The sequence below is a fragment of the Callospermophilus lateralis genome, chromosome 13, assembly GCF_048772815.1.
Source record: "Callospermophilus lateralis isolate mCalLat2 chromosome 13, mCalLat2.hap1, whole genome shotgun sequence".
Lineage (NCBI taxonomy): Eukaryota > Metazoa > Chordata > Mammalia > Rodentia > Sciuridae > Callospermophilus > Callospermophilus lateralis.
In genome coordinates this window covers 16,331,143-16,356,212 of record NC_135317.1, presented here as the reverse complement: position 1 = coordinate 16,356,212, position 25,070 = coordinate 16,331,143, and the positions used below count along the sequence as shown (strand labels likewise).

Here is a 25,070-nt window from a genome sequence, read left to right as displayed (position 1 = left end):
ATTTAATTAATTACTCCTAGAATCCCTTTATCCCAGAAGCAGAATATCAGTGAACACCAATGATGTTTCACCAAAACTTTTGGTAAATCTGTTTCCTTTTCACAACCATTTTGGTTGGGAGAAAAAGATGAACAAGAAAACTTCTTTCAAAACACTCTAGCTCCCCCACTAACCAGCAGAAACCAGAGCTGAGTCATTTAACCTGTCTGGATGACCTCCTTGAGATCCTGCAGTCCCAGGAGGTCAGGCGGAGGAGGAAGTCCTGTCATGGCCTCTCATTTCTGTTTTGAGCAGTGATAGTACAAAACTCCCTATGATGTGGGGAACACAGAACTTAAAGCACTTATCAGCCACCTGTTCTCATCACATGAGCTGTCCATCTGTGGCAGGATGTCAGATCCAACACTGAAGCTGGTGCCGTCAAGGATGTGGGCCACAAGTGTTCACGGCTATCAGCAGACCCAGGAGTCAAGCCAGGATGCTTCCTTCCCTAGCTTCCAGCATGGAAGTGCAGACTGCTGGGCAGGAATGAAGGTGACCGGGAGGTCAACCTCCTACAACACAGTAGGTATTTATGAAATAGTTCATGGAATGTCTGTCCAAACCTCCTCTGAGTCAGATTTTTATGAATTTCATTTCTGAGTAAAGATAATCAATATTTTTAAAGTTCTATGTCCAGAATCAATGAGGCACTCAGCAGTAATCACGATGTGGAGACCCCAACAGAGATGGAGCCATACTGGTATGTTCACCCAGAAAATGAGAGCTTAAAGAAAAATGGAACATTTTCCAAGGAAAGCTAGAAAATAGAAAAATGTTGTTTTCCTGAATATAAACCTGGCAATCGGGTCTGAAGTTTGTTCATTACAGTATGACTTTTCAATGAGTTTTTGAAGGGCTGAGAACAATCCACCTGCTGTACGTGAAAAATAAATAAAAGTATTTAGACCCTCTCAACCTGAAGGTATTTGGAAAATTTTGATTTCAACTGTAAACCTCAACTTGCTTGATGGAGTAGATTTGAAAGTTATTTCTGGGGGAAAATACATGAGAGGAACACGTGAAATAAGTGCAGGATTCTGAGGTAGGCACATACAGGGTCCACCATGCTGTTCTTTGTGAATATTGTTATAAAATTGCTAAAAGGATTATATTTCTTGAGTTTGGGTTGGGTAGTCCTAAACTGAATCAGAAGCAGACAACCACATTGTGTTTGAGATTTGTTGAGACATCTTCAGAGGGGTGGGGTGTTAACGACCCTGAGGAAGGAAGCTCCCTCTTCCTCCATAGATCTCCAGAGGGAAGCAAGGGTCCTGCTCTGTTGGCCCGTGGTGGTAAGGCTTGGAGACGTGGTTTCTCCAGTGATCATTCTGCTCCCTCACTCTTCCCTCAATACGGAGGTATGTGCAAAGCCTACTGGCCGAGATTCCCCAGATTTCAGCCTGCCTCTCACTTCAGAATCCAAAGCTGGGAGCCACAGTCAGTAGGGTTTACACAAAAGAAAATATTTCCGCAACAAAGAAAAAAAAATAACTTGCAGAATGTAGGGCAACTAATGAATTTACTCACTCACCTCTCACCTGTACTGTTGTTTTGTGTCAACTGTTCTGGGTGTTATAAAGAGAAGACCTAACTCCATCACTGACTGCCTGCCCTGGAGGAGGACTTCCTCCCCTGCATGTTTGTGGCAAAGGGTGCCCTTTGATATTTTATGCAACTGACTTGATGGACTTCAGACTCTGCGGGGGCAGATCCCTTCCCTAAGCAGCTTGGAAGTTACTCCTGGGGCACAGTCGAATTTCTTTCTTTCCCCAAGTGACACCAAAAGACAAGGTGGAATCCAGGTGCTAGAGTAGGTGGGACTCTGTGCTGTTGAGGTGTAAAACTACAGGTGATGTGCCACCAGTGTCCACCACGGTTCTTGGCACACATGTTCAGTGAGCATATGAGTGTTTAATGCCCCCCTTACTAACACACTGATTCTTTTTCATAATAAAAGATAATGGATCCTTATTATTTACAGAAAAAAAATTTCCCTGAGCAAGATTTTGTAAAATGAGCAATGTATAAAAAGTAAACAACTGGAAAGACAGCGATTTTTTTCCTGACATCGGTTTACTCAGAGGCTCCATGATCACAAATCCTGCAAACCTGCTCAATTGCATGCGAGTCTGACAGTGTGAAAGGTCTCAGCACAGTGCTTGGGACTGTCCTACACCCACTTCAACTCAAAAGACAAGGTTTTGTGAGCCACAGGGATAAGTGAAATGGAGAAAAAAAGAGGATGGAAAGTTAGTTAAATAGTTTAATCATAGCAGTTTTACAATTCTAAAATTAACAAGCAGACTTGTAATAAAAGAGCTCCAATGTTTGCAAAATGACCTCACTTCCATTCTGAATCTGTCTTTTTAATTGTAAAGATTAGCATTACATTTAAAAGGACTCAAAATGGAAAAAAAATGGAGCAATTTATATATCACCCATGGTCTGTGATGCAACTGATGAAATCCCTGAATGGATATTGCTTCAGCTTTGATATCAAAAAATGGCCTGACAAGAAGTCCTTAATCAACGACTGATCACGGGTGGCCGAAAGAAAGAGGAAAACCCAAAACTACCTCAAGTTCATAATGTATCACATTGTTGGTGGATGACACTGGCTCCGAATGTACAAGTAAGCCCACGACACTTTATTACTATGGATATAATTATCATGGAAGTTCTCTCATGTTGATCAACTTGCTTCTGAAGGTTTTCTTGGTTCGTTTAAACTTGCATAATAAACATGCAATTAATGATTTCTTTTGAAAGTGTGTTTTTTGCAGTGTTTCTGTTTTCATACAAAGATTTCATAACGTTGCAATGTTGCATCAGAGAGCATTACCAAAATTAGAGCAGGAGCAGACGGGGAGGGCAAATGAGGAGTAGCTGATGAGAAGAGCCTCGTCCATCCTGAGTCACACCACCCATCTTTTGAAACAGGTGAGAAAGCTTTTCTTACCCTCCCCCACCAAAGAAAAAAAATGAAGGGAAAAAAAAAAACTCATGAAATCAATCTAACTAAGGAAAAAGGTGGACATAAAGAAAAGAAAGATGCTTTTCATGCACATCTTCTGCATAGCTCAACCCACATAGAATAAGGCACGGTTTCCCTTCACAACTGGTGTCCACGGCAATCGGCTAAGTGCTACAGTGCTGTGACCCTCAGACAGTTCCCTTCCAGATGGTGAAATAAAGAGGCCGGTGAGTGTGGCTGCCACGCTCCACTGTGAAGGTCCCATGGCTCAGGAGGTGTCCAGGACCCTCAGAAGAAACTGCCCACATGGTATGGTAGAGAGTGTCCACAACGGTCTTCTTCCCAGAGTTCCCGTTTTATCTGGGTATGAATTTAGATTCTTCTTCAGTCTTTATTTCTCAAACAAAATACACGAGGTGGGGGGAAAACAGATCCTTAGAGACAGAGCTCTGATGTTCCCAGAAAGCACAGAACACTGGCCATTCACAAAATCTGCACACTCTTTCCAAGAGGACAGAGACAGAGAGGGGGTCAGAGAGGGTGGGCAGGTGGACAGGGAGGCACAGAGAGGGAGGGGGTGTGTCTTCTGGTTTCAGTAGTGGTCGTGATTTTAATTTAGTTGGTCTTCATACTGTTTCCGGAAGCAATCCCCTGCTGGGAAAAATTCCCAGCACCTCTCTTGATACATCTTCCAGACGTAAGATTCCTGAAAGGCAAAGGCAATGTGTTAACATGGTCCTCCAGATCTGTATGTGAACACAAGATATAGACAGAAGCTCAACTATGCTGATGGAAAACAGGGAGAAATCCAAATTTATTTAGTTTCAAACTAACTATACCAGGCCTTATTTACTTCTGGGAATAAAAATATAATAATAATAAAAATATACTTGTGATAAGTACTTTTGAGGGTTCTCTACAATATTATTATTAATTATATCCCTTGTCAAACTTTTAACAATTTGTGGTGAGCAGTTTTAAAAGGGGATTTTCAAAAAACTTAGACACGTAGTGTGCAGTCATTTTTAACTAACAGTAACAGAGTGAGCTGAAATTCCTTTGAAATTACTGGCCATCTGATTAAGCAAACAAAAGCATTATAATTAAAAACACTCAATTTTCTTACAGCTTCTAAATGCAAACCCAACACTGAAAAGTTTATGAGGTGAAATTAGAATTTTACTTTTTCAAAGAAAGCAATCTTTCCAGACTCCTCAGGGTAACAGGCATTCACATCAGGACACCTCAACCAATATCTCAGTCTCATTCCTCCCTGACTCTGCAGGGCTCACGCTTTGCCCCAGTGCGTGGGGCTTCCCTTCCCATTGTTTCTTTCTGAAGAGGTGAAGTCACCATTACCCACCTGTCCCGTGTGTTCCGTTTCATCTTTGTTTATGAGATACATCAGAAAAAACCTACAGATACAGAGAGATTCATCAGAAAGGGGTTATATAAAAATATGGAATATTTTATACATCTTCTGTTGAATTCCATTGTGGTAGACACAGAGGAAAACCACCAACACAGTTTGTGGAAAATTAATTACAGTACACTGGAAAGAGGGAAGGGCATGTTTTGACTTGACTTTCTGGTCTGATGCATGGTTTCCCCTAACTGCAGATTGGGGTACACACACCTGACTGCAGATTGGGGTACACACCTCTGTCGGAGTTGAAGCAACACTGATGAATTGTAATTGAAGACCTGCTTAGGAAGATGGCCCCACTTACTGATGGGTTCCATCCAGTCTAGTTCACCCATTTTTTCCCCTTACAATGCTCCTCTACATCTCCTCTGTTAGATACTAAAATTGGGCCAGAAACTATGAATAACATTTTACCCAACTATAATTTTGGCTACTTCCAAGTAATGGCCATATTTCTATGTATTAAAAAATCAAAAGCAACTTTTAACTAGGTTTCCAGTAGTGCCTAAAGAGACCTATAATTCTGCAAATTTAATAAAAGCAGGCTTCATACCCCGCTAAGAAGCAGCTAGAGGATTCCTGTTGAGATGGGGAAGAGCCAAGACTCCCCGCCAGAGGCTCTGCACCCTATTCTCCACTCTCCCCCTCCACATTCTAGAAAGAATCCTTCATGTGAAGAGCTACAGCTTCAATTCATAATTCAACCTATTCCAGAGGGAAAGACAGCCAATGGCTGATGGTCCTTCTTTTAAAGTATCTGAGCAACTATGTAGAGAGAACAGCTCCCCCTCACCCGCCGCCATGCCTCAAGCTGCTTGGGATGGGGAGAGAGTCTGCTGGGTACTCACAGGTAGTTTGCCAAATTGTGCTCCTGCAAAGTGTGGGTTTCAAAGCCATGTGGCACTGTGTCGAAGTAGTCATTGCCTATTCCACAGATGAAGCACTTGGTCTAAAGGACAAAGGGAGACAATCAACGTCAGGGATTCACAAAGCAAAACTCATCACACAGCAGAAGCAATTTGGTTTTCTTAATATACACCAAAGATCCCTGTGTGGAGGTTATGCCAAACCCCTGAAGGTGAATTTAACTATTGCCACAACCATATTTTAGTGTAGTTTAAATGATACTAGTACCGGCAGCAAGTAATAAATGCAGAGTGCAGGATGAAGACAGCCAAAAGGCTATGTTTTTTTGGCAGCCTACATTCAAATGTCCAGACTTAGCAACCACTCTTGATCATGACATTAACTACAGCTACATAGGCAGGATTAAGTGTCCTCACCTGACACTGCAAACTTAGTACCTGCATGCATCAAGTCTGGCAACCGAAGGGGTAAAGAGGTACATTACTTCCCTTTGGGGAGGGTCAAATCTAACAACAAGCTATGAGGCATTCCAGTGACTCTGTGGATCTGCCCTGAGCCAGGCACTGTGGGAGGTAGAACTTAGCCAATGGATGTGTGATGGCCTGTCAATTCCAGGAACTGGGTGCACGGTCTTTTCGCCTCCCTTTCTACTGGACTCTGCCTTTCATCATGCAGACCATAGAACGGTAGCTGCTTGCTTGACCACCTGCAGGACTGGCCCCCACACACCCAAAGAACAGTAGCCCCTCCATTTCATGATCTGAGTTTTAGAATTAGAGCGACTGTGTATCAGGTCAAGTGGATTCAGTGATGACACCTCATTCCCCACCAACTGGAAGCTGTTTAATTCCATCTGAAGCATGCCCATAAGGCAGGTCCTAGGTCCTGAGATCAAGGTGATGATGGTAACTTTGAAATTTCATCCTGCCTTATTGGTCAAGAACTGCTGACCACATGTGGGATTTGGGAGAACAACCAGGTCTTTGTATGGCTCTACTGGATGTCCTTTAAACCAAACAGGTTCAAATCCTACTGGTCATTTGTTCCAGGAGCCTACTCTTCCTCCGTTGGCCCAGGAGAGCTAACTGAGCCACAGCACCCATCTAGGGGTTCCTGCCTGCAGCCCAGGGATCTGCTGGCTTTCTCCATTCTCCTTGTTCTGCACTGGGCCTGACATGTTCTCTTCAGTCTAGCTCCCAAGTACACCTGTGTCCATCTCATTGCTGCCTCCTCAGGGGCACTTCTTCAGCAACCTCAGAGGCTCTTCATAACCTTTACCTGGAAATGCTGGTGGTCTCTTTCTCTGCTCCTGGTCTGGCCAGTTTCTAGTTCACTAACTCTAACCCTCATTTGAATCCACACTTAGCATGTAAGATGCAGATCTCATCACCTTGCTGCCCTCCTAAATCCTTGCCTTCTTTCCCACAGTCCATATGTTCAACTAGATTTCTCAAGTGAGTTATTACAGGCTCTTCATTAACTGGTTTAGCTCTCAAGCTCCATCACTAGCATTTAATGCTTCATCCTTAACCATTTATGCTCTCAAGAAAATTTTTGCATATCCAAATTCCCTAAAAGCAGAGCCTTGGCAGTAGGGCCTCAGATGGTGAAGCTCTCACACAATTCCATGTGAGTGGTACCCTGGAGATGGGCATGGAACAGGAGGGGACAGTGATGAGGAAGGCACCACTGGCCTGCTCTCTCACTCTCAAACCCATACCTCCACCAGCTTCGGGCCTCAGCTTGGGCATCCCTTCCAGGAAGTTCCCTGATCATCCAGGAGTGACCAGCACCAGCCCTGGAGACCCCAGCACTCAGGGTTGACCCCTCACAGGAGCTCCTCCCACTGCCCTGTAATCAACTACCTGTGTGCCTATCTGTTGGTGGATCTGTGGTTAGGATGAAGAGTCTCCCACTTCTTGAGGGTGAATGGCACCCACTACTGTAGTCCAGTTTCAATTTAGCTACTATTTCAGCACACGTATTGGCTGAATTGAAAACCACAACTGAAGATTGAAAAGGCCGGTGAAACCACAGGTGGTATGGGTCCCTGAGCCCCTTCCCCACACCCATGCTTCTCTCAACAGAGGCAATGAGGAATATGAGCATCATGATAACCACAAAGCACGCCACAGGAAGAGGCTCACCTCCATGTCTTCCTTGACTTGCTCCTGTTGGTCTCTCAGTTCCCCAAAAGCATCAATAATTAAACCTAGGGTTAAACAAAGACACAACTTAATCTTTATCAACCAGAGAATAACAAATTCATAGTCCTTTGCCCATTGCATCTGAAGAAAGGTAAAAATATACAACTCTATCATAGGATGCTCAAAACTTCATAGACTTACCAGCTCACATCCAATTCTCCTACCAGGGAGTCACTCTTTTTTGTGGGGGAAGAAGTTACTGAAGTGAACACTCACTAAACTAGCATTTAAAAATGAACTGACAGAGTGCAAGAAACTGCTGATCAACTTGGCATACTCAGAGGGTATGCCAAGAACAACTGGGGTTCATGGCTGTAAAACACAGAAAATTCCCCAGAACAGCTTTGGAGTATCAAGTTGGGAATAAACCAGCACCTAACTGTGGGAAGTCCTCAGTTGCCTTCCCATGAGTTCCTATAGGTGCAGCTTCCAGAAGCTGCAGCGGACATTCTGTTTCAGCCCCTGCACTTTCTTCCAAGTGTTTTATGACTTCATTGTATCACCAAACACACTTCTGCTGTACTCAATAAAGACCTAACACATGGACTATGAACCTTTACATTTCTCCGCATATTTGAGCAAAAAAAAAAGGTGCCACTTTTTGCCTGTGGAACTTAAAGGGTACTTGTCACATTAGACATCTTGTTTAAGTCAGGATAAATGTGTGTGTTAAGCAGAGAAAAAAAATGAATGATTTTTTTTTTTTTTTCTGAGAGTAAAAGACCACACTCCAAGTTAGCCTAGAATAAAAAGAAGAACCAGGGGCTCATGGCAGCCTCATGGCAGCCCCATGGCTAGACGTGAGGACTGTGAGTCCAGATGGCCCCAGTCTGGATGTGGGCTCCTGCCCAGTGTGGTGGGACTCCACACTCTGCTCAGGCTGCGCAGACTCACTGAGGCTGCCTCTTCCCAGGCAAAGTGTAGGTAACAGCCCGTTCCTCATGATGCCAGTGAGAGGGGAACACATGCCTGGCATGAGGCAGGTTCTCAGCAGCGACAGCTCTGACTGCTTGCCCTAATTACATGTCAGGCACCACACTGGGCATTTGAACGAGTATCACTTTTTTTATATATATATTTATTTTTTAGATTTCGGCAGACACAACATCTTTGTTTTTTTGTATGTGGTGCTGAGGATCGAACCTGGGCCACACGCATGCCAGGCGAGCGTGCTACCGCTTGAGCCACATCCCCAGCCCATGAGTATCACTTTTTAAAACCTCTCAATAACCATGCATAGGGCTTAGAGATTTATGTAACTTCCATATAACAGACCCACATGGCTTTGGTTCACCCCAATCCCCCCAACTCCTCAAGCTCCTAAGAAGTGGGACTGGGATTCAAACCAAATGAAGTGCTCTGTCCACTGCTGTTCAAGGGAGACACAGAAAACTGCATCCCTCCCCATCAGGTCCCAGGCTGCTTGTTTTTCCCTCTACTGGTTTGACCAGGAAGAAACAGGGAAAGGGAAAGCTCTGTTTGGCCTTTCCAGAAAACACGCTGCATCTTTGCCCCATCCTGAGCATCAGCTCCAACCACAGTGGCTCACGTTCCAGATGTCCTAACCCCGGGAGGAGGAGGCTCACCTTGTATGATAGCCAGGAGGATGACGATCACAAAAAAGAAGAAGGTGATGTCGAAGATGATACGGTAGATCTCATACTCATCTCCCGCTGGGTCTTCAATCTCATCTCCAATGCCCCCTCCAGCACGGACCCCCACATACATGTGGAACATGTAGCACTGCAAAGGGTAGAAGGTGTCACTTCTTGGGCGATGTCTCCCAGTTTTACACTCAAGATCCCTGCCAGATGAGGTGGCGTACACCTGTAATCCCAGCAGCTCAGAGACTAAGGCAGGAGGATTGTGAGTTCAAAGCCAGCCTCAGAAATTTAGCAAGGCTCTAAGTAACTTAATGAGACCCTATCTCAAAATAAAAAATAAAAAGGGCTAGGGATGTGGCTCAGTGATTGAAGACCCCCGAGTTCAACCCCTGGTACCAGTGCTCCCGATGCTCACTCTGGAAATGAGAAGGCTCTCAGAATCATCTCTGCATTTTAATCCTGGTAACTGTGATGCAAACTCTTGGCTCCTACACGCCTCTGTCTTTTAATTAAAACTCTCTGCTGTGGGCTCTGCCTAGCACCTGCTGTCTCACTTTGCATTAGCGTCTGGGCACCAATGCATTTAGGATAATAAGGTCTCATGATCCCATTGAAGCGCACGAAAAAAATCTATGACTGAATTGTCCAGTCACTTGACAAGCACAAGACCCTCACTGAACCACCTGGAACCTCAGAAACCAAGCTGGAGAAGAGCAGACTTCACATCCCCGACCCCACCTTCACCTAGAGTGTGTGGAATGGAGGACTGGGAGTCTTTCCTAATTTAATATCCGAGATAAAGAAGAAAGACAGAGGGGACAGACAGAGGAAATAGCGGTTTATTGGTTCAACCCTGAAACATGAAAGCAGAAATTACAGCTGGCTGCTGGCGCCCAGCACAGGGAATAGAGGGTTCCTACAGTGGCTTCCGGGCAGGGTTGTCACCCCAGTGCCACTGGCATTTGGGTTGGGTAATTCCTTGCTGCAGGGGACTGTCCTAAGCATTGTAGGCTATCTGAGAAGGGTCCTGTGACCTCAATCTATAAGATACCAAAGCATCCCAGTCCCTGGTGACAACAAAACACTGTCTCCTGATGCCACCCCTATGGGCAAAGTTGTGCCAGGTTGAGAGTCACTGGCTTAGAGTACCTGACGTTCCATCCTCGTTCAAGGCAGGTCCTAAGTCCCCATCTCGGGCTCAGAACTTCAGCCCCACTCACCCCCTAAACTGTTTTTTTTTTTTTTTGAGAGAAAGAGAAAGAGACAGAGAGAGAGAAAGAGGGAGAGAGAATTTTTTAATATTTATTTTTTAGTTTTTGGTGGACACAACATCTTTATTTTATTTTTATGTGGTGCTGAGGATCGAACCCAGTGCCCCGCGCATGTCAGGTGAGCATGTTACTGCTTGAGCCACATCCCTAGCCCCTAAGCTGTTCTTTCATGGCTGCCTCCCCCACACCTCCTCCAAAAAAGCTCTTCCTGATCCTAGATCTCTGCTCTACATTCACCTCACGTGATATCCTTTCCTATTCTTATCCGGTCCCGACTCATCCTCTTGGGAATAAATTAATAATTCTTTTTCCATAAGCCCCTCTCAAGATTGTTCCTGACACTCTGACCCGACTGCTGTGTCACCCAACAATTCAAAGCCCATTTGCTGGCTGTCTCCACAGCACAGAGGCAAAGGCCCTGAAATGCCATCTCACTTGGTGACACATGGCACTCCTAGCCTTCTGACTTCCTTCTCAGCCTCCCATGCCAGTCCTTCCCATCTCCCTGTCTCTTGAGAGCCAATGCCCAGGACTGTGCTCTCCGATCCTTTTTCTTTTCCAACCCCCCCTTGGGGTACCTTTCTGTTTCCTGGCTTACTGATCTCCGCTGAGCCAGTCATTTCCAACCCTTTCTCCTTCAGCCTTGCTGTCTTCCTGAACTCCACACCTGGGCCCCAGCTTGTATGATGGCCTGTCTCTCTCCACTGGAACCAGCTCTGCCCCTCTGGCTCCTGTTCCAGTGCCAGTGCCCAAAATAACACCTGGCACATGACAGGAACTCTAAACTCGCCTGTGGATGAATGAGGATGAGACAAGCTGTTCTTGCGGAGACCTGTGGCCTCAACCCATTGGCCTCAAATTCTCAGGCGACCTGAAATAGCAGAAAGTGCAAGCAAAGAACAGGCTGCAAGAGGACAAAGGGCTCCTAGCTGGACTGAGACCAAGAGCTCATGGATCTGATAGATGCAGGAGATGACAGGTTTCTTAGGTCAGAGGCCTGAAGCGGAAGGAGCAGGACTCAACGAAGATGAGTCATTCAGAAGAGTTCTGTGAGCTGGCACACAGCTGCAATGCCTACCCATCAGCACCGAGAGCCCAGGACAGCCCTCAGATCTGAATGAGGCTGAGGGGCCTGGCCCTAACTGCACAAAAAAATCTCTTGGAGGTGCAAACATTCTGGATTCCTGGTTCCATGTACTGAACTCATCTCTGGAAGTGAAATTTTAAAGAAGTCACTTAAAAAAAATTCCCCAGGACACTGCAGTGATTTCTCAGAACTTGATGCTTGAAACTGTTGCCAGGGCATCTGTGGGGTGAGGACATTTTGTTTTCACTGAATATTCGTGAACACTGTTTCGGTTCATTTTAGCACACATATTTCTTATTTTTACTAAGAAGAAATGTAGACATTTTCTCCAAATCTGTATCTCCATATATGCTCAGCTGTGGCCAGAGGAAAGGGACGGCTCTGACTGTGGCCGCCCTGTGCCCAGTTCCTGAAAGGACACAGGCTGGTTCAGCTGTTCTTGCTGGCTTCACCAGCACAGCTTTGTGTTCAGAATCTCCCTCTTTTCTTTGGACAATCCACTTGCCCTTACTCTGGAAGGCTGGCATATCTCTGTCAACCTCTGGTCCCGGGATGCCCATACCAGTGGCCACAGGGAGCAGCAGGGAGGACATAGAGTTCCCGTCCACATCTTGGAATGTCCTACTCTCCAGCTCTGCTTGCTTGGAGCTGCATGTGACAGTGCTAGCGAGTACCATCCAGGTAGTTCCTGATTGATTCCTGTTGACCAAGACTTTTGGACTATAATTGGCTTTCCATAAAGAGCTTTTTTTTAGAAAGCAACTTGTTACATAAAATCTTTCCCCTGCTGAGAACTGAATATAGGGTCTTGTACATGGTAGGCAAGCATTCCACCAGTGAGCTACACCTGCAGACAGCTATGTAAGCTCTTAATAAGTAGGATTTGGCATTCTGACTTATACATGAGACTAAATTACCAAGGCAATATCTCTTTTCCTTCTCTCTCTCTTGCTAGCCATCCAACCAGCCTCTCCTAGCAATATTCCTACATCTCGTTCCCCACATCCCTTGTATGGTAATTCCAAGCATGCTGAGCCAGGAATTCCAGCATGGTTCAATGGCAAATTCATGTCCATGCTGAAAAGATAAGAATCTTGTGGATTTGATTATTTAGGCTCAACAAAATACTACATTTGAAAATAATAAGGGCACAGTTCACCAATGGGGTTTTGGTACTGGTTCTCACGACCTGGTTGTCCCCAGACTCAGCCCGGCTATGGTGATGCCTTGTGGGGTATGTGGTAAAGACCCACTTGGAGTGTCAGGTTTTCAGCCACCCAGTGATCTTCTGGTCCTGAAAATTAGAATCCTTTGTCTACTTTTCTTTTCATAGAATTAGCCAAACCTGGTAATAAGAGCTGGAGATGGGAAGATGTAATTCTTTGAGGGGGAAAAAAAATGATACACTTCTTTCAGAGAATGTGAGTAATGATGAAGAAAAAGTGCCTGGTCCCACAAACATGGGGACCAAGCAGCTGTTAATTCTCAGGATTGTACATGCTATACCTTTTCTTCCTCATTCACCTCCTCAAGGGATCTTTTCTGGGATTGACCACTACATTGCCTTCAGAAGGACTGGTAAAGATTTTTTTTTTTTTTGAGACTTTATGTTGGATAAAAAAGGGAGGGGAGGAGGGGTGGGCAAAAAGGGTGAGAATAATTAACTGGGACCATCTAGAATGATCACCTAACCTCCAAGAGGGTGCTCCCCATCTCCATCACCCCAAAAGCCTTTTTCCAAAGCAGACAGGCCTTGGAGTCCTACCTGAGCCACGCGTACGGGGGGGATCTAGGTGGGCCACCAACACTGTGGGTTTGCAGAGCTGCCCCAGTGACTCCTGTCCTGTGGAGATGAATGTCCTTACACAGGTCCCCTTAGCCTCCCTAGATATTTAGCTGCAACCATCTTTTCCCCCCGGGCTTTAGATCCTCCTATGTTCTTGGTGAGGAGGTTAGAATTCTATCAGGACACTGCTGGTTTAATTAGATTCTCAGACTCAAAACACCATAATCCAGGAAAAAATAAAATAAAATAAAACCCCAGTGAAGCAGGAGTGGTAAAACTGCAGCCACAGCGCCACCTGCTGTGAGGTAGGGCAGCCGGGGAGCACCGACCTCGAGAGGCTCCCTGGACTGCAGGCCTTGCCCTCCTGCAGAGGTGGTGGACATGCAAGTGAAGCTCACAGTGGGGACCTGAGTGAGGGACCATAACTAAAGAGAGAACAGAGATTGTTGTAGAAGAGAGATCTCACCCTAGGAAAAGGAACTGCTAAAAACACATCACCAAGCAGGGCTTCTCTTGTGAGAACTGAATTAAAGTAAGATGTGACAATTTCCTGTTCTGCTTCTTTCCTGCGGACAGGCACACTGGGTTCTACTTTGAAAGAGCACTGTGATCGGTTACACTTGACACTTGGTCAGCTTTTTAAAGAAGATGTGGCATGCAGGTTAGTAAGAATCCAATTAACAGGGGATGCTTAAGCCCTAAGACTGAGAGTTTTTAAGAACAAGCAGCTGGCCTTGATCTTGAGCAAAGGCTCAGACTCCTGCCTGGATTTCCTGATTGGCAGCACCCATGTGTCCTCATGGACAGGCTAAGAGCTGGGTGGGGCTAGTGTCTGGAAAATGCATTTTCTCTGTGGGAAGGAAACATCTGAGATAGCCTTATGATGCCCTCTCCACCGTCCAAGGTAAGCTAATTGCTATGCCCAGAGATGTGAGATGCTGCACCAGAGCCGGACTCAGACAGTCTCAGTCACAAAGACTCCCAGAAATCCCTTGAACAGAAGAGAAACAAGGCTTCAGCTAAGTTTATTGTTCAAGTCATCAAGAGGCATGTCTCCTCATGGTAAAGAGTGGCAAATGCTCCAGCTTCTGTGTTTGTGTCCTGTGAAAGTGGGCAAAAGCAAGCAGGTGAAGGCCATCGTCTTCCTAAGCAAAATTAACAGCAGTGAAGGAAACACATCCTGAGAACCATAGTGAGAATGTCGTCCTCTAAGGATGCTTTGATGACAGCTTATTGAGGTGGAGTACAATTGTACAGCAGGAGAGACCAGGGAGGTGCCGAGGGCTTACTCAGGCATGGAAAGGAGAACCAGGGTGGCAGATCATCCCCCTACCTAACATTGCCACTCAATGTCACCATCTGAGATCACCCTCACTGTCCACCAGTATGAAGATCAGGTTACTCTACAAGGTTTTCCAAAACTTTGGAATTTCTGGGGCATGTTTTTTCTTGGAAGATCTTCTTAGAAAACAAAGGAGCTTAGCAGAATTTCTACAAAGATGTTATCATGCAAATTCCTGAGGGCAGGGATGGTATTTGCTCAGTCAGACCTTATCCCCAACAAATATCTGGCACAAAAATAACAATTAATAGCACATGGTACAGAGCAATGGCTGAAGAATGACTCTTCCTAACCATATGGCCTATGGCAACCTGCTCCACCTCTCAGGAGCTCAGTCTCCTCATCTGTAAAGGTGGACAATAACAGCACACCTACAGCATAATTGTTAGGAGGCCCTGGTTTTAGGGCAATGCCTGGTACATTTCTTACTTAGAGTAAGTCCCATGCAAGTACTTGAAAATAATCAAGTTCAAGTTATGAACCTGTAACTGAGACACCATTTCTTTCTTTTCAGGAACTGAGTTTGGATAAATGACCATGACTGTGACATGTTGTCTAAGTAGGTGACTGACACATGCAAACCACAATGTCATGTGCAGAACATCTTCAGGATGGTAACAGTGATGTAAAATTTGGGAGAATTAAGAGGGTCCAGTTAGTCACCCCACTAGGCTTCCTGTATGCCCTGCTCCTCCCTCTGGCCAGGAAATCCACCCTATAGATGGTTATAATACTGAGAAGAATTGAATGAAGCTCTCTTTTATAATGTGGTGGGGGTAAAAGAGTCTTAGACTTCTAAAATAAATAAAATATTTTGTTAAAAAAATAACTCAGAAAAAAAAAAGTATACAAAATGACAAGCATACATCTTTCCTTCTCCCCTGATCTGTGGTCCAAATCCCAGGCATCCTCTCACAGTACTGCCCAGAGTCTTGCTTTGTTCCTGCCAGTTAAATGCAATCTCTGTGTCTCTCGGTATCAGCATACAAAGAGTACCCTCATTTTTAAGTAGTTACATGCTCTTAATGAATTTACTATACTTATTTAATCAGGGCTCTATTGATAATCTAGATTATCTCCAATTTGTGAGAATAGCTAATGGTCTACTAACATATAAAAGCATATTTGCAAATAAGCCATTAGGTAAATCACCAGCAGTGATATCCACAGATCAAAGGATATATGCACTTCAAAATTTGACAGATATTGCAAAATTTTTCTAAAATTATTATAGCAATTCAAATTCTCAGTAAGATTCATGAAAGTGCCAGCTCCCCATCAATTCACCAACTGTAAGGGCTGACAAACTTTAAAACTTTTCAAGCTTAATGGATAAAAAGTGGGTTTTCATTGTTTCAATTTGCATTTATTTCATTATGACAGGGGTTTAGCATCTTTTCATATTTACAAGCCCATGGAATTTATTTCACTCTAAATTGTCTGCCCATGTAATTTGCCATTTCTTTTATGGCTTCAAATTATTATCCAGGAAATAACCACTTTAGCTATGGTCCTGGATCATATGAGCAATAGGCTAAGCTGGTCAGCGCTGCCTTCCCAACTCTAACCAAGTCACTCAGCAAGTCCATCAACTTCCAGCAGGGCAGCAGATGCGGTCCTTTATGTTCCACTGAAAGTGAAAACCACTGATTCTCTAAGAGCCCTTCAACTTTCTATTGTGTATAGTATTTTTTCTTCTGTACTGTCAAAGCTTGAATATGTGATTATTAGATTGAAGCAGCTGGATAATTTTTTCTTTCATTTAGATCAAAGCTTAGGAACTCACCGTTAGCATATCATCACATTTCATATCTGGCGTATCACCATCTTCACTCTTATTGTAGAATTTTCGGAAAAAATTGAATGCCACCACCGTATATAGGTATACGACAACAGCCAATAATCCCACAGTTAATACCAGCTGGAAAGCAACATGACATTGAACATGTATCAGAAACACAGGCATGTTGTGCATCTGGGTGTGAGGACCCTACTGGCTTTGCCCAGTAGAGGCTAATGGTATCCATTACCTCTTCCTTCTCACCTTTCTTAGCCTCCCTGGGGAGATGCATTCACATACCCTCTTCATCAGGTGGTAACACTACTGCATGCAAAACCTGCCTGCCTACCTGGTTAACAAAGGCCCAGAACAGCTGGAGTAGAAACTGAATATAATTTAGCTTCATGTCCAGAGAGAGCCGACACTGTCAATAAGCAGCTCAAAATGTTCATTTCTCTATCCTCTAAATATCAGGAGCAGAAACTACATGAAATACTTTCCCTCTTTTTATGAGATGGAATTTCTATAAATAATCCACATTCCTAATAAAGTACATCTTGTTTTTGTTAATAAGTTATTTTCTCTTTCAACCACATTCTAGAACTAAGCAGGAAGTTGTGTTGTTTCTGAAACCTGGGAACACCACTGGCAAGGATACATGGTGCACATGTTTCAAAAATAAAGCCAAGAAGTCTTGCTTTGTATACACCAACCAATGATCAATGTGAAAAATGCCATGGCTAATGGCCACAGCTATTCTGAAGGCTAGTTTTCCTCAATGTTTAATTAACTGCCACAGTTTAAAAGGCCTTCTTTCAGCTTTATGTAATCTTTAATTCCAAACTATACGGTTTACATACATAGATAACTTTAATGGGATATGCATACAGTGTTGAAATCATGTGACTTACCAACCTGGTAGCAGTATATTTATAGTTATCACAGAAATTCTAAACATACCAGGACACACTACCTTTATGTGTCCTCTGATTATAACACAACCCTACATTCTTGACTGTAACTGTTTATTTATTGTCTACAAAATCAGTTTACAATTATCTCCAGAAATCATGTTACTCCTAAAGAAGGCTTAACTCACTTCTATAAGTGAAGTAAATTTGTGTACAGTTTAACTCTTAGGACAATTAAGCTCTCTGTATTTCTGCAAATGAATATTTGACACTCAAAAGGGTGAGCAATAATCCCCCCAAAACCTTAGAGATTGTCTGAAAGTGGCAGCAGACCTTTTGTGTAGAAACAGATCATAGGCTGAGCATCCCCAGGTCTGAACCTGCACTGGGAGCTTAGCATGTGCTGTCTAGTAAGTGAGCACAGCAGACTTGTCACTGTGCTTGCCATGCATGCCACAGTCATATTCAGACCCCAGAGTGACACGGATAAGAGCCACCTGCTGGAGCCCAAAGAGCAAAGGATGTATGAAGGAAGCTGCAGTGGACACAGTTAAGGTGTTTTGGAGGGACACATTGTTTAAAAATGTGCTGGGCTATAAGATTCTGGAAAAGGCCTCTCCTAGTCCAATACCTGAGAATGTGTTTCTGCCCAGTGAACACTTGAGAAACAGCAAATGAGTCAACAAATGCACATTTCTGCAATATGATTCAGAATAACAGAAAGTCTTCACATGAACAACTGATTGCCATGAGCTGATTATCTGGACCTAGACCAGCTTCCTCCAAAAGCCAGTATGACCTTGTCGAGAATGAAACATTCCTTTTTGTTGTTCAATTTAAAAGGAGAAAAAAGTATATAAGATTCCCAGTTTCAACACGTCACAGTACATTAAGCCGCAGCATCTCGTGTTCTATTACTGATACGACCAGTGCGTCAGGGTGCTGTGCCCCGTCTGGGTGCCATCTGGGATCCAATGGGCCAAATAATAACTAATTCCTCAGTGCTGAACATGTGCTATTCTAGGTCCTATTTGTTTTTATTTAATTTTCACAAAAATCCAATAAGGGAAGTATTTTTATTATTTTCATTCCAGGAAATAAGGGAGTTGAGATTTAGAAATGTTCATTAGTTCACCCAAGGTCACACAGCTAATTGATCAAGCCAAGGCTGGCATGCAGTTCTGGGCAGCTCTAAATTGTCACTCAAGGGTTCATTGCATTTTTGTTGACTTTATTTGTTGCTTTTTCACTTTCTGCAAGGGGAAGAAAAAGATGAACTTTTACCTGTTTGCCATTGTGAGTTACTGATGACAAGATGGTTCTTAAGGTCTTGAATCCCATAGCAATATCAAGAAGATGAGCAGCAAAAAAAAAGTTGTTATAGTGTCCAAGAACAGACATGGTCATATACCAGGCTAGGTAGAGGAAGGACTAGTAAGAGAAACGGGGAAAGGCACATCAGAAGACAGAAGATGCACCACAGTCAAACGCTATTCTGACATCACCTTATAAAATCACTCCACCTGCCTAGGAGTCTTAGACCATTGTTTTATAACCCCCACCAACTGTAGTAGTTCTTTGTGTGTTTTATTGAGTTTGTCCTGGAAGTTTCAATGTCACTGAATGACTTTTCTTACTTATCCTCCCATGGACAACAATTCATTGACTTATAACTTGGTAACAGGGTTTCCCAACCTCAGTACAAGTGCTATCTTAAACCCCCTTTGCTGAGGGGGCTGCCCTGTGCACTATGGGATGCTTAGCAGCCTCCAACTGGATGCCAACTACACCTACTTGTGATGCTGCCATGTCCCCTGGGGGCAAAAACTATCTGTGGTTGAGAATCTCTGCTCTACAGTCAACTAAAGAACCAACCAATTTTTCCCCCTCCTTTTCTCCCCTCCTTTTTTATTTATTTGTACACAAATCAGTGTTTATTTAGAACCTCTAGTTAAGAGAGATTATATGAGGAGTCTTATTAACCAAGCACCTTGGTTAAGCATGAACACAAATAAGTCTAGGAAAAAAACAAAATACTATCTGATGTCACTGAAGGTTTTGGTTAACCCAATAACATCACCAGTAATATTTGTAGAACTCTCCAGGAATATAATTAATGTAGATAATTGACTCATGAAACTATAACATGTACATGTTTTAGGGGACAGTGCATGAAGCAGAATAAAAATCCTGTGATCGCTTTAACTTTTCTCACTAGTGTTTACTATGCACTAGGCAGGTTTTGCCAGTGGAAAACTTTTGGAAAGGGATATAAACCTTTGTTATGACCGTAACATATCTCAATCTTTGATAGAAAAAGAAAGAAGGAAGGGAATTAGGTGGTGCAGGAGATGTCATGAGCAACATGAGACTGGAGCTAGAGGTCAAGAGGAAGAACAAAAGGTGGCATTTTAAAGGACGCTGAGATAAGGTTACACAACGAGTGAGCCTGGTAAAGAAAGTGGGTTGAGCGCTGGGTTCCTATGTGGGAAGAGCTGGTTGGAAAAGCAGAAGCAGTGGAGGCCCAGAGGTCAAGGTAAGGCACACAGGCATGTCTCACAGGCTTTGGGAGCCACCAGAGCATCATGAGCAGGATGATGTTTGTGGAAAGTGGCATTTCAGGAACATTTACTGAGCATGTGCTGAGTGCTGATCATTGTTCCACATCTGCATGCACAGCCTCTCATTTTATTCTAGCAAGATCCCTGACAAGCAGGCATCTTTAGGCCCAATCTACAAAAAAAGTGAGTGAGTTCATTTAAGGTAAGTTTGTCTAAAAGTGTTGTAAGAAGTAGAGCCATTCAATCAGGAGATGATGGGACAAGTCCCAGCAGAGGTTATGGGAGTCATGAGGAGCAGCCAATTTGGCAAGGCTGGGAGGGAGAATTACAGAGGACAGGTACGGGAACAAGGTGAGATGAAGCAAATGGACAGAGGCAGATAATGGGGGGAAGGAAAAGGCAGAGTCCAAGCTAAAAATTTATAGTTTGAGTAACAAGAACAAAAATGCCAACAGACAGAGAAAACTGTGGGAGTGGGAGAAGTGGAGGAGAGAGAAGATGATGTATTTGCATGGGACATTCAGATGGAGGCATCTAGGAAGGGTTGAGGATAAAGGACAGGTTTGGGAATAAGATAATCAAAGAGATATAAGTAAGTGACAAGCCGATTCAAGACTGTGTGTGAATTCTGCACCCGGGATGCCAGTTCAATTTCAACAAGAAAGAAAAAATAATTCTAGTATAAGTGTATCCCAGGTTGTATTTGGGACATACTTGTGCTAAATATAATTTCTTTTTGCTTATATTACATGTCACTGGCAACCCTACGTTTCATCTGGCACCCTGGGCTGTGTTTCAGAGAGACACTGTATGACTGAGGGCTAAGCACAGTGGAGAAGTGATTGGCCAAACAGAAGCCACAAAGCTGCAGGTGGCAGAGTGCTTAAGGTCCTTTGACTTAATCCACTGTCTACCCAGGCCCAAATTCTCTAGAGGACAAGAAAGCTCCATAGCAAGGTGGATCTTGTGGACAGGCTCCCCTGGGCAAAAGTGGGCTATGCCAGGACTGTGGCCTGGATTTACCCTAGGGGGCAGAAGCCAGGATGGACTGGCTACTGCAATGGAGAAGACCAGCTGGAGTTGGAACTGGAGCTGACACTGATCCTTTTCATCCTAAGTTTTCCATTATGAGAGAAGAAATTCCTTGCAAGACAGCACACAATAGTTGAGGTTCTGAAAGATATTTTGAGGACATGGTTGTGAGCTCTCAGGAGATACACACAGTCCTGGGCCATGGCTGGGTCAGGCCGGGATAGGGGGGAGGGAGGAAAATTTGGAGTGTGTCACAGCCTTGAGATAGGAGGAAGGAAACAACATGTACCCTGAAAGTCAGTGCTAAAATTAAAGGGTGAAATCTTGTGTAAGGAAATAATAAAGAGGAGACAGACAAGGTGCCGAGGCAGGGAAGGTTGCAGAATGGCTCCTTGTCCACATTGGCAGCCACATTTATTTATACCAATAGGTTACATTAGGTCATTAGTACCATAACCACATGGTTTAGAGTATCAGTAAGGTAGCCTATGCTGCAGTTACATTTCACAGTTACAATATGTAATGTTAGGAGCTTTGTGCAGTTCTCAAGAAAGTCCACTGTCTGAAGTTACTGTTAGGCAGGCAGCTCCAGGAACACAGGAGCTTGGTGAGACATTGTAGTTATGCAGTAAATAAGTTCTTCTATTCCCAGGAGCTATGTGCCTGCAATCAAGGTCGAGGTTGATGAGGTTCCAACACAGCGTCATCTCAGGGCATTGCCATACCAGTTAGACATAGCACATATATTAGCTACATTATTAGATCCTTAGAGAGATTACAGGGCATTCTAAGGGTGGGAAACAGGGTGCCTGTTACCCCCCAAGTAACACGGGGACACTTCACCTGTACATTTCCATGGTCAAAATCCCTACAATCTTAGGGATAACTGGTGGCTTAGTAATAGGTGATTTTTTTGTTGTTGTTACATTTGAATATACACTTAGTTCTATCTCTAGTTTCCAAAGATTCTATCATAAAAGAAGGATCAGTCAAGAAAAGAAACACAATAACCTAATGTACTTAGTTTGGGGAAAGTTTAAATTTAGTACACTTAAATTTAAAAAAAAAACATAAAAATTTAAAAAATGAACATCTATGACCTGTGAAGTGTACATCTGCTCCACTAAAACCTGAAATAAAATGTATGTGAGTTGCATCTCAGTATCTTTTTCCTTATGTAAATATCTTTACCCTTTAACCTTTCAGCTTTGGGAAGAAACAGAAGGAGAGATGGGCTGTAGATCTCTCAGATATGGTCTGCATTAAACACACTGATATTTGAATAAATGCCTTAAACAACTGTCCTTCCCTCTGCAGAAAGCCCAGACTCATCTCAGCTGTTGGGTGATAACACGCACTTACATTGTCAGTAAAAACAACTCCCAATTTCCACATCTGATACTTCACATCAATGGAATTCAGTCTGGAAAGACAAAGAGAGAAGAACGTGTAGGTAAACATTAATCAAAGGCCCTAAGGAAGCACAGAGGCAGAGGGGCCTGCAGTATCCCCCTCAGGAAGCCTAGCAGCCCCCCTGGGAGCTGGCTCTGCCCACACAGGTGCAGGGAGAAGAGCAGAGACCTGCTCCTAAGACACCCCCTTGTCCTGGGATGCGTCTTTAGCGGGATCTTGGAAAGGAAAGCAAAACAGCACCATCTCACCTTCTGATACTCACAAATAGCTTTTCTTCTTCACTTTTCCTTTCCTACATTAAATATAAGCTAACCTTATTATATATATGACATTTATTCCTGAAAACTGTACTCAATTAACCAATGTATGTATTTCAAAAGTTTCCTCACTAACCTCCATTATTCATTCATAATTGCATTCCAACAGTGATTTTATTTTTTTGGTTCAAATAATGAAAACTTACATACTCGTACACACTTATTTCACAGCTATATTCATTTTGTAAATGAAACTGGATTTTTGCTGTTATTTCCTTTTGTTTTTGCTAACCTCGCCTTCTCTGTTTCTGTTTCCACTCAGGCAGGAGCAAGGCCCCTCCCTGGTTGCCAGTGTCTTCCAAGTGCTGAAGGAGAGGGCTGCGGTAGTCTGCCCGTGTGGATGCCTCTCACTGGTCTGTGAACTACCGGCACCCAGCACATTTTCTCACACGTTAACTGTCTCTCAGTGAATACATTTCAAATGAATAAGTCTGAGCATGAATATCCATAACCTTTACAGATCAAAATTCATAATGAGATATGCTTGTTTTTTTCCCTCATTTTTTTTAGAATTACCACTGATCCATGTGCTATAATTTTTGATAACTTTGTCAGCCTTTCAGTCCCCCAGTCCCAGAGACATGTTAGGATGTGAAAGGGTCCAACATAGTGTAATGGGGCAGTGCTACTTTATGAAGAGCCTCTCTAGACTTAACATTGAAATCTTAACTTCTGTAAGCATTTTCTCTACTTAGGCAATCTTACTATGTGATGACAAGCAGTTGCTCATCAAAGATATACAAGATTTTTTCTTTTAAGAGTGAAGGTTTTGTTTACCTTAGCCCAGCATATTTTTTAAGGAAATAAAGTTATCTTTGAATCACAGTTAATTTTATTATTACAGGAGCCTTTTTAAAAAGTATTTAGAAGGTACTATGTCCAACTGCAACTAAAAAATATTTTTAAAAAAATGTTCCATAAATATTCACAAAAGGTTTCCATATAATAATAAATACCCTCAAATTAAAAAAAAAAAAAGGAAGAGCTGGAACAAAAACAATAGGGCAAACTGGAGGAGTACAGTTATTTTCCATGAAAGCCATCTAAAGCAAACTATAGGTTTCTATCAGATGACTGCATTTTGCATACTATTTCTGATTTCATTTAAAAATTCTTTTCTGGTTGGTATTTTCCCCCACGTCGCACCGATGGTGAGTTATTGCCACCATCAATAAGCACCTCTCCCCACTGTGGCACAGGATCCCCTTTGTACTAACTCTAGCAGCCATGCTGACCCCACCTTAGGGAAGCACCAAAGCTGACCCAGGCCAAGCAGACAAGGCCTTCCCTGGGCACAGGCCTTGGCTCACAGTAAACTATAGCTAGAAGCTGGGGCCTTGCTGTAGATGACAGTCCAACACAAAGGCCTCAGTTCCCAAGGGACTGTCTTTCATTTTATTTACAGTGACATGTCTTCAGATGCCACATTTGCCCTCCTAAAAAATCCATCTAATATTCTAGATCTAAATTCACAGTTTCTGATACATGGCTGCTTATCTAATCACTTTTCAACTGAGTTCACTTTTTTTTTTTTTTGACATAAAAAGCGCACAACCAATGAACTAGGTCAGGCAAAATCTTTTTAATTCTAGCTGAAATATTTATCTGAGACAAAATAATATTTCCCTACAGAACCATAAATATTTGTTTTCAAAGCAATCATCACTTCCCTAATTGACTCAGACCATAAATACACACAAAAAAAAGGCTGGGCTAGGGTGTGGCTTGGTGGCAGAACCCTGGGTTCAACCAAAGCTTATGTATATACACATACACACACACACACACACACACGCACACACACACATACACACACAAACAACTGAAATGGCTTTTCCCCAAAAATAATGCTAAATGGAGATAATAAGAGGTGACATTTTAAAAGCATGTATGCTTTGCTTTCATTCCAGAAATTCAGTTGATAAATATGCTAAATAAATAGATATATGTACACTTAGACCACATATATTTGTGTGTGAGAAAGAGAAAGAGTTTGATTGATTCAGTCGGGGGAATTCAATTTAACTGGCTTATAACTTCTAGTTATAATATTATTCCATGAGAATACTACACAATCCTTCATTTTGAAGTAAGATTTCCAAATAATAGTATGATAATGTTGTGTTTTTGGCATACTAATGCTTTACTATTTTAAAAGATACAATAATTACAATAAAAAGATATGAACTTTGAAATTTTTAAATAAAAATTTAAAATAGTCTCTGTTTCTACGTAGTCTCTGTTTTTAAATCAGGATAATCAACTAATTTTCAAACAAACATCAGAAAACAGCTAAATATTATGCTTTTGCATATGTTTGACTTAAAGGGAATTAAGGTTAGAAAAAAATTTTAAATTAAGAACTTGAATATTCTGTTTTTCCAAATAAGAAAAAAGGCATCTTCAAAATTTAATAGAGGGGCTGGGGTTGTGGCTCAGTGGTAAAGTGC

At 42.9% G+C, this 25,070-nt stretch overlaps 1 protein-coding gene across 1 annotated transcript in view; it reads right to left on the bottom strand.

Moving 5' to 3' along the window:
* Positions 1 to 2,309: 2,309 nt before the first annotated feature.
* The window catches only part of Ryr2 (ryanodine receptor 2), a 585,643-nt gene continuing 562,882 nt past the window's right edge, over positions 2,310 to 25,070 (bottom strand). Inside the window, exons 99-106 of the mRNA XM_076832381.1 lie at positions 22,253 to 22,313; positions 18,582 to 18,728; positions 16,393 to 16,527; positions 9,103 to 9,259; positions 7,457 to 7,521; positions 5,291 to 5,391; positions 4,380 to 4,431; positions 2,310 to 3,722 (exon numbers count right to left, since the gene is read on the bottom strand). Coding sequence (XP_076688496.1) covers positions 3,627 to 3,722; positions 4,380 to 4,431; positions 5,291 to 5,391; positions 7,457 to 7,521; positions 9,103 to 9,259; positions 16,393 to 16,527; positions 18,582 to 18,728; positions 22,253 to 22,313 — 814 coding nt within the window. The 3' untranslated portion in view covers positions 2,310 to 3,626. The remainder of the gene's footprint in view (positions 3,723 to 4,379; positions 4,432 to 5,290; positions 5,392 to 7,456; positions 7,522 to 9,102; positions 9,260 to 16,392; positions 16,528 to 18,581; positions 18,729 to 22,252; positions 22,314 to 25,070) is intronic.